Source organism: Rhinatrema bivittatum, chromosome 19 (assembly GCF_901001135.1).
Source record: "Rhinatrema bivittatum chromosome 19, aRhiBiv1.1, whole genome shotgun sequence".
In the NCBI taxonomy this organism is placed as follows: domain Eukaryota; kingdom Metazoa; phylum Chordata; class Amphibia; order Gymnophiona; family Rhinatrematidae; genus Rhinatrema; species Rhinatrema bivittatum.
Window position 1 is genome coordinate 18,796,826 of NC_042633.1, and position 10,252 is coordinate 18,807,077.

Sequence of the window (10,252 nt, forward strand, 5' to 3'; positions counted from 1 at the left end):
GATTGGATAAGTTCTTGGAGGAGAAGTCCATTACCTGCTATTAAGTTCACTTAGAGAATAGCCACTGCCATTAGCAATGGTTACATGGAATAGACTTAGGTTTTGGGTACTTGCCAGGTTCTTATGGCCTGGATTGGCCACTGTTGGAAACAGGATGCTGGGCTTGATGGACCCTTGGTCTGACCCAGTATGGCATGTTCTTATGCTTGTCATATTAGGGCTTCACAGTCTGACCTGGATTCCAACTTATGGAATCCACTGTGAGGAAGCCCAGAGAGAGCTGGTCTCCCTGGACTAAGCCCTGCTCCTCCCATTCAGAGGACGGGTTAGCCACAGCCTTAACTGGAAGTACCCCAGATCTGAGTACCCCCAGGACTGGGTCATCTATGGGAGAGGGAAATTCAGCAGCACCTACCCTAGTACCTCCTGGGCTAGGCATGGACCCGGCTGCCTTCTCGTGGGTGGAATTTTTCCAGGGCCTTCAAGTCTTCATACGGTGCAGTCTGCTACCTCACGTGCCCCAGTCCGGATGGAACCTCGACCGATAAGCCCTCCCTCTCCCAGTCCTATCGACAGACCTTGAGGCGTGCATTGCCTCACCAAGGCAGGGACCCGGACGAAGAGGACGATACAGATTCCTTGGAAGATGGGGAAATTCCCCCTGGTTTAGAACCGTATCGGCCCATGTTATGGTTTATCCATAGAGACAAATTGCCGGCCCTGGTTTCCCAGACCCTGAAGATGCTGGGAGTTCCTGGGGCGGACTCTATGATAGAACCAAAGAAGAATTCCATTCTGACTTCCCTAAGGAAAGCCTCTTGTTATTCTCCAGTACTGGAAACCATCCAAGAGTTGATTGACCTGGAATGGAATGCCCTAGAAGCAAGTTTTAAAGGAGGATGAGCATTAGAAGCTCTATACCCACTGGATCCAGCGTTTGCATTTCCCTAAAGTGGATGCGCTGGTCTGTGTCATCTCTAAGCGAACAACTATCCCAGTGGAGGGAGGTGCGGCCTTAAGGATGCGCACGATAGGCGGATGGAGTTTATCCTTAAACAGGCCTTTGATACAGTAGCAATAACCTTACAGATTTCTTCTTGTTGTACCCCAGTAGCTCGTTCATAACTACTCCTCTCTCAGGAGGTGGATGACTCGGGGGGTGAATTCCAGAGCGGTTATGGAACCCACCGCCGCCTTTTTAGCTAACACAAGCTCGGATCTAGTCCATACTTCAGCCAGAGGAGTGGCCTCAGTGGTGGCGGCCAGAAGAAAGTTATGGAGGTGGAATTGGTCAGCAGACACAACCTCCAAGGCAAATCTTACAAAGATCACTCCTTTTTGGAAACAAACTGGAAAAGCTGGCCAGTAAATGGGGCTATGGTGTGTTTAATGATTGTACTATTCTGTGATGCATAATAGTTTAATTTGAGACACATTAAAAATAACAGACATGTTTTGTCTGATCACTCATGTTTTCTTAAAATGCTCCACTCATCTTACAAAACTGTAACTCTAGATAAAACTGAGAGAATCTATCAGCAGTATGGACTGTGTCAGAGAGACTTTTACTTTCCTTATATTTAATTTGCAGTATTTTATTCTGAGCTATTTTACTCTTCAGCCAAAGAACTAGCATTCCGCTAGCTCTATTTCCCCGTTTATAATAAGTTGGCTTCATCAACTGCATACTAAAACGGACAGCTTCCAAATTCAATTTTTGTAGTTGATTTCTTTGTCTCCACTTTAGCATGTTTTCTTGGAAGGTGTACTTTTCATGTTTCTAGCTTTTGGATCAAAGCCATTCTAGTGTTAATCTATCTGTTCTTTTTTTTTTTTCTTTTCCACAGACCATGCGATCAGACAACCTCTGACAACAGCATTGAAACCTTCTCATGCGGTCCACTGGTCTACCTCTCCCGTATCAGTAAACTCCAAATACTGTTGGATCACATCTCCAGTTTTTTTACATATGTTTCTCTTAATAAATTATCATTTAATCTCCGGTAATGCCATCTAGTGTATGTTTTCATTTTCTAATTGTCTACTCAAATTAATCGGACCATGTAATACTATTTATACCAGAAGGAGCCACCTCCTGTACGAACCCCTTATCTATCAGTATCATGCCAGTGCATGTGTGAGATCCATATGGGTGAAGGTGGAAAAGTATAATCCCCATGTACGGGGTTATTTCTATGCCACGCAGTTAAATCAAAATTCTGCATAAACGTCTTCAGTTTAAGCATACGAATTATCAAGTGTCAGGGACATAGTAAGATTCAAATCTACACCCAGCAGGAAAGATCCTACTACAAAACCCACCAAAAGTTCTGCTCTCATTAGGGGGATAAATATTTGCCAATATAAAGGTAAGTTTGTCCATCTTATCCTTCAGAAAAACAGGATAGTCCCTATCTTATTCTGCATTCACTTACAATCTATATTAAATAGCAGTTATAAAGGAAAATGGGTTCTTGCCTGCTAATTTTCGTTCTTGTAGTACCACAGATCAGTCCAGGCTTTTGCCTCCCTTCCAGCAGATGGAGACAGAAAAATGTCTTGCTGACACTGGCATATAACCTGGTGTGTCACCTACAGTCACTCAGTATTGACCTGTACCTAAGCCAAGGTAACACTGAACATAAACAAACACATCCCCTTGAACGATCAGTAGGATGTGGAACCCCCTAATGGGGATGATCCCCTTCAACCATAATAACAGGAGCAAAAAAAAAAATGAAACCTGTGTCCTTTTTCAGACTATTTACAACAACAGATCGAGCGGACTCTCCTTGCTTTTCACCCCAACTGGGCGGGACTCTGAACTGCTCTGTGGGACTACAGGAACGAAAATTAGCAGGTAAGAACCAATTCCCTTGCCCTGTACGTACCCAGATCAGTCCAGACTCCTGGGATGTACCCAAGCTTCCTTAAACAGGGTGGAACTGCGAGAGTCCCTCTCGAAGCCCACTTTCACCAGAGCCCATGGCATCCAGAGCCTGGACATCCAAATGATAATACCTGGTGAAATTGTGCAACGACTTCCAAGTAGCCGCCCTACAAATTTCTTGCAGCAACACTTGCTGGCTTTCGGCCCAGGATGCCGCCTGCAACCGAGTGGAGTGAGTTCTCAATCTCTCAGGGACTGTGCGGCCCTGACATAAGTACACCAAACCTAACCCTACCTTCAGCCACCATGCTAAGGTGGACTTGGAAGCCTTATGTCCCTTCTTTGCGCCACTCCATAACACAAAAAGATGATCCGACAGATGAAAACTATTAGTGAACTTAAGATACTGCAGCAATGCCCGTTTCGCATTCAAAAGCCACAACTCTCTCGCAAGAGGCACCTTTGCATCCAAAGTCAAAAACGTCGGGAGCTCCACTGACTGATTCACATGAAAGGACGATACTACCTTTGGAAGAAAGGAAGGGACTGTATGCAAAGAGACCCCATCATCCGTAATTCTAAGAAAGGGATCTCTACATGATAGAGCCTGCAGCTCCAAAATTATCGTAGTGGAATAAATTGCCACCAAGAAAACAACCTTCAAGGTAAGATCCATCACAGTTGCTCTTCGGATCGGTTCAAATGGAGCCGAGCACAACCTTCTGAGAACCAAGTTAAGACTCCAGTGAGGGCACAACTTCCGCACCGGAGGTCGCAAATGCTTCGCCCCCCAGAGAAAATGTACCAATTCAGGATGATCAGCTAAAGCCACTCTCTGGACCTTGCCCCTAAGGCATCCCAACACAGCCACTTAGACTCTGAGGGAATTAAAGGCCAATCCCTGTTGCAAGGAGGACAAAATGTGTACGACCGATGCTCGAGGAGGGTCAACCCCCTCCTGTACACACCACACCTCAAAAGCTCTCCACACCCTCACATATAGGGTAGGGATGTGGAGGTTTTTCTAGCTTGCAGCAGAGTGGAGATAACATCCTCAGGATATCTTTTGGCCATTAGACGCTCCTCCTCAAAAGCCAAGCCGCGAGACAAAAGCGAGCCACCTGATCTAAAAAACATGGGCCCTTGCTGCAATAGGTTGGGCAGATGAGCAAGACGCAGCGGCCCGTCCACAGTGAGATTGATCAAATCTGCAAACCAGGGATGCCAAAGCTACTCCAGGCCACTAGAATCACCTGCCCCGGATAAACTTCTATTCGCCTGAGAACTGTGCCCACTAGCGACCACGGCAGAAAAACGTACAAGAGAATCCCTCTCAGCCATGGGAGTACTAAGGTATCGACCCCTTCCGCTCCGCGTTCTCTCCTGCAACTGAAGAAGCGCGGAGCTTTGGCATTTGCTTGAGTTGCCATCAAGTCCATACAGGGGGGCGCCCCACTTGAGATGGATAAGCTGCAACGCTTCCTCCGACAATTCCCACTCCTCTGGATCTAGCTGACGACGACTGAGAAAGTCTGCTTGAACATTGGCTATGTGAGAGGCTGCTAACAACTCCAGATTCTGCTCCGCCCAGCAAATAAATTCCTGGGCCTCCTGAGCCATCGCCCGCCTTTTGGTTCCTCCCTGTCGGTTGATGTAAGCCACCATGGTTGCATTGTTGGACAAAATTCTCACTGGCCATCCACACAAAAGAGGAAGAAAGGCACTCAACGCAAGACGCACTGCTCTTGTCTCCAAGCAATTGATAGACCACGACGCCTCCAGCGACCACCGGTCCTGCGCCAACTGAGTCTGACACACAGCCCCCCCCCCCCCCCCAACCCGAAAGGCTGGTATCTGTTATGACTCTCATCCAGTTCAGAACGTCCAAGGGGACCCCCCCCCCCCCCCCCCCCGATTCAAATGGTCTCTACCAAGCCACCATGAGGGCGGCAATGGCAGATGAAACTGTTCCGATAACTGGTCCCACCAGGAAAGCAACTTGCTATGCAGCAGTCTCATATGAGCAAATGCCTATGGAACCAACTCCAAAGTGGAAGCCATGGAGCCGAGAACCTGCAGGTAATCCCAAACCCTGGGAACCACATTCTCTGACAAGCTGCGAATCTGCCTCTGCAGCTTGGCAATCCATTCTGTGGTGAGAAAAACTCTCCCGATGCTGGTGTCAAAACATGCCCCCAGGAACTCCAACACTTGAGAAGGGGCTAGCTAACTCTTTGACAGATTCACAATCCAGCCCAGGGACCATAAATGTTGCAGCACCACCACCTGTCTGCACAGATCCTCTGACTTTGCCCAGATAAACCCATCATCCAGATTTGGGTGAACTAAGATGCCCTCCTTCCTGAGAGCAGCCACCACCACAACCATCACTTTGGGAAAAGTTCTCAGGGCCATCGCCAATCCAAAGGGTAGGAGTGGGCCTGCCTTGCTTCATCGGGTGGTCTGGGATCTGGATGGTCCATGGCCGGAACCATCCCTGGCTGGCTTTTGGCTTTGAAAGGTCTGGTACCAGGTCTGCTGCCTCCCGGCACCTTGCCTCTGGGCCCCTCCTGAAGCCCGGTTTTGCCTAAACCAATTCCCCCTAAAGCGAGGACACACCAAAAGGGACCCTTTGCCGCTCTTCGGCTTGTCCTCTAGCAACCTGTGTCCTTTGCTCTCGCCCACGAATTTCACAAGCTCCTCCAAGTCCTTGCTAAAAAGTGTTTTCCCTTAAAAAGATAACACTCCTAGCTGCGATTTAGACCAGCTGACCAGTTCCACAACCACAGGAGCTGCCTGGCCGAGACCACAGACATCATAGTCCTGGAGAAGGTCCTGATGAGGTCATGCAAAGCATCCATTTCATAGGCCACCATGGCTTCCAGCCGCTCGGCCTGCTTAGCTTCTGATGCTGACAGCGTCTTATCAGACTACAACTGCTGAACCCAGCGTAGACCAACCCGAAGCATAAAATTGCTGCACACCGCAGCTCAAATGCCCAGGTTAAACACCTCAAATATCTTTTTGAGATGGACTTCCAGCTTCCTGTCCTACATATCTTTCAGCACAGGAGAACCAGCTACAGAAACAGCCGACACTGAGGCATTCACCTTTGGCAGCCACGGCAACTCCATTGTGTCCTCCAGCAACGGATACAGCTTATCCATAGCTCTGCTAGCTTTCAGCCAGTATCCAGAGTCTCCCACTCCCGGAACACCAGCTTCTTTACCGAATTATGGAAAGGGAAGGCTTCGCCGGACCTTGCAAGCCCTTCATGACTGGATCCACCTCTTCATGATCAGAATTTTTTTGCAGTTCTTTGATCCCCAGTTCCTTCAACACATATAGGATTAAGGGCCACAACTCCTCCCAGTGAAAAAGACGAACCAATTTGGGATGGTCCCCATCCACAGTCTGGGCTTGTCCCCAGCCCTCATCCAAGCCTTGACAGTCTGGTGACAAATTCAGTTCCGGAGGGTCCTCCGCCGGAGGCTCCCCAACCTATGACTCTCTCAAGGGCTCACTTGCGTCCTCCAAATGTTTGGGCTGACTCAGGATTCGCCGAACCCATGGATCCCGCGATGGCCTGATGCCTCCCCAATGCTTTAGCCAAAAAATCATCCTTCAAAAGTTGGAAGAAGGATCCATCTGAAGAAAATAGGAAAAAGCACAAGCATTGTCAAGTTAAGTGTAAACATTGTTAAGACAGGCGAAGAGAGATTTTGAAATGAAGTTGGCCATAGAGGCAAAAACTCATAATAAAAACTTTTTAAAATATATCAGAAGCAAGAAACCTGTGAGGGAGGCAGCTGGACCATTAGGTGACTGAGGGGTTAAAGGGGCTCTTAGGGAAGATGAGGCCATTGCGGAAAGACTAAATGTTTATTATTTATTTATTTTTTTTTTTTTATTTAAATGAATTCTTTGCTTCCATGTTTACTAATGAGGATGTTGGGGAGATACCAGGTCCAGAGATGGTTTTCAAGGGTGAGCAGTCAGGTAAACTGAACCAAATCACTGTGAACCTGTAAGATGTAGGAGGCCAGATTGACAAACTAAAGAGTAGCAAATCAACTAGACGGGGTGGTATGCATCCTAGGGTTCTGAAGGAACTAAAAATTGAAATTTCAGATCTATTAGTTAAGATTTATAACCTATAATTAAAATCATCCATTGTACCTGAAGACTGGAGGGTGGCCAATGTAACCCCAATATTTACAAAGGGCTCCAGGGGCGATCCGGGAAACTATAGACCAGTGAGCCTGACTTCAGTGCCAGGAAAAATAGTGGAAACTATTCTCAAGATCAAAATCGTAGAGCATATAGAAAGACATGGTTTAATGGGACACAGTCAACATGGATTTACCCAAGGGAAGTCTTGCCTAACAAATCTGCTTCATTTTTTTTGAAGGGTTTAATAAACTTGTGGATAAAGGTGAACCGGTAGATGTAGTGTATTTGGATTTTCAGAAGTCGTTTGACAAAGTCCCTCATGAGAGGCTTCTAAGAAAACTAAAAAGTCATGGGATAGGAGGCAATGTCCTTTTGTGGATTACAATCTGGTTAAAAGACAGGAAACAGAGAGTAGTACTAAATAGACAATTTTCTCAGTGGAAAAGGGTAAACAGTGGAGTGCCTCGGGGATCTGTACTTGGACCAATGCTTTTCAATATATTTACAAATAATCTGGAAAGGACTACAACAAGGGAGGTTATAAAATTTGCAGATACAAAATTATTCAGAGTAGTTAAATCACAAGCGGATTGTGATACATTACAGGAGGACCTTGCAAGACTGGAAGATTGGGCATCCAAATGGTAGATGAAATTTAAGAACATAAGAAATTGCCATGCTGGGTCAGACCAAGGGTCCATCAAGCCCAGCATCCTGTTTACAACAAAGGCCAAACCAGGCCACAAGAACCTGGCAATTACCCAAACACCAAGAAGATCCCATGCTACTGCTGCAATTAATAGCAGTGGCTATTCCCTAAGTAAACTTGATTAATAGCAGTTAATGGACTTCTCCTCCAAGAACTTATCCAAACCTTTTTTGAACCCAGCTACACTAACTGGACTAACCACATCTTCTGGCAACAAATTCCAGAGCTTAATTCTGCGTTGAGTGAAAAAGGATTTTCTCCAGTTAGTCTTAAATGTGCTATTTGCTAACGTCATGGAGTGCCCCCTAGTCCTTCTATTATCCAAAAGTGTAAATAACCGATTCACATCTACTCGTTCAAGACCTCTCATGATCTTAAAGACCTCTATCATATCCCCCCTCAGCCGTCTCTTCTCCAAGCTGAACAGCCCTAACCTCTTCAGCCTTTCCTCATAGGGGAGCTGTTCCATCCCCTTTATCATTTTGGTTGCCCTTCTCTATACCTTCTCCATCGCAACTATATCTTTTTTGAGATGCGGCGACCAGAATTGTACACAGTATTCAAGGTGCGGTCTCACCATGGAGCGATTATAGAGGCATTATGACATTTTCCGTTTTATTAACTACTCCCTTCCTAATAATTCCTAACATTGTTTGTTTGCTTTTTTGACTGCTGCAGCACACTGAGCCGACGATTTTAAAGTATTATCCACTATGATGCCTAGATATTTTCCTGTGTGGTAGCTCCTAATTATGGAACCTATCATCGTGTAACTACAGCAAGGGTTATTTTTCCCTATATGCAACACCTTGCACTTGTCCACATTAATTTTCGTCTGCCATTTGGATGCCCAATCTTAGTCTTGCAAGGTTCTCCTGTAATGTATCACAATCCGCTTGTGATTTAACTCCTCTGAATAATTTTGTATCGTCCGCAAATTTGTTAACCTCACTCGTCGTATTCCTTTCCAGATCATTTATATATATATTGAAAAGCACCGGTCCAAGTACAGATCCCTGAGGCACTCCACTGTTTACCCTTTTCCACTGAGAAAATTGACCATTTAATCCTACTCTCTGTTTCCTGTCCTTTAACCAGTTTGTAATCCACAAAAGGATATCGCCTCCTATCCCATGACTTTTTAGTTTTCGTAGAAGCCTCTCATGAGTGACTTTGTCAAACGCCTTCTGAAAATCCAAATACACTACATCTACCAGTTCACCTTTATCCACATGTTTATTAACCCCTTCAAAAAAATGAAGCAGATTTGTTAGGCAAGACGTCCCTTGGGTAAATTTATTTACAAGTTTTTATATACCGTCATTCGTTGGGTTCCATCATAACGGTTTACAACATTTGCATAAAACTTCTAATACAGTTTCAATTCCTAAAATCATACATAAGTATTATAATAAGAAAAAGCAGTAAAATATATACAAAAAAATATTAATAGCACATAAATGAAATATAAACAAGAGTAAATATCAGAGAGAAAAAAATAAAAGGTCAAATAAAATTTCTATATAAAACTAATAAAATAAGGCAATTCAATGATGAAAGGAGTCGGTGATCTTTTTTGCTGATAGAAGAATTAACTGAACGGTATATTGCTTGAGAGTGAATGTCAATGAATTTCAGGGTATGCCTTCCTGAACAACCAAGTTTTAATCTCCTTTTTAAAGCTTTTTATGTTTTGTTGTAAGCGAGTTTCAGCAGGTAGAGTTCCATTGTTTCGCGCTTGCTAATGAGATTGCTCTCTCTCTTACTTGTGTTAGTTGGGCAGTTTTTGAGGGAATAGGTAAAAGTCCTTGATTCGTAGATCGAACATTTCGCTGTGGGGTGTGTAGTTTTATGGCTGTATTGAGCCAGTCTGTTTTATCTCCATAGATAATTTTGTGAGCTATTGTTAGTATTTTGTATTCAACTCTATATTTTATAGGAAGCCAGTGCAGTGATCTTAAGACCGGCGTGATGTGGTCATGCTTTTTTGTTTCCATAAGAATTCCTGCTGCCGTATTTTGGAGAATTTGTAGTGGACGTATTATTGTTAACGGTAATCCTAGAAGCAAGCCATTACAATAATCACGGTTAGCAAACATTAGTAGTTGAAGGATAAGTCTAAAATCATTTTGATCCAAGAGGGGTTTTAATCATTTTAATATTGATAATTTGTGATATACTTCTTTGATTTTGGTTGCAATATTTGCTTTGTTGACTGTGTTCCATTAAACAAAGTCTTTCTATATTCTCTACGATTTTGATCTTTAGAATAGTTTCCACTATTTTTCCCGGCCCTGAAGTCAGGCTCACTGGTCTACAGTTACTAGGATCGCCCCTGGAGCTTTTTTTGAATATTGGTGTTACATTGGCCACCCTCCAGTCTTCAGGTACAATGGATGATTTTAATGATAGGTTACAAATTTTAACTAATAGATCAGAAATTTCATTTTTTAGTTCCTACTCTTTAGTTTGTCAATCTG

The 10,252-nt window shown here is 44.5% G+C and overlaps 1 protein-coding gene across 3 annotated transcripts in view; it reads left to right on the top strand.

Annotated features, from left to right (window-relative positions):
• The window catches only part of LOC115080769, a 110,685-nt gene extending 108,683 nt beyond the window's left edge, over positions 1-2,002 (top strand). For all 3 annotated transcript variants that reach the window (XM_029585166.1, XM_029585168.1, XM_029585167.1), the window contains one exon: positions 1,848-2,002. In XM_029585166.1, coding sequence (XP_029441026.1) covers positions 1,848-1,871 — 24 coding nt within the window. In that variant the 3' untranslated portion in view covers positions 1,872-2,002. The remainder of the gene's footprint in view (positions 1-1,847) is intronic.
• Positions 2,003-10,252: the final 8,250 nt, after the last annotated feature.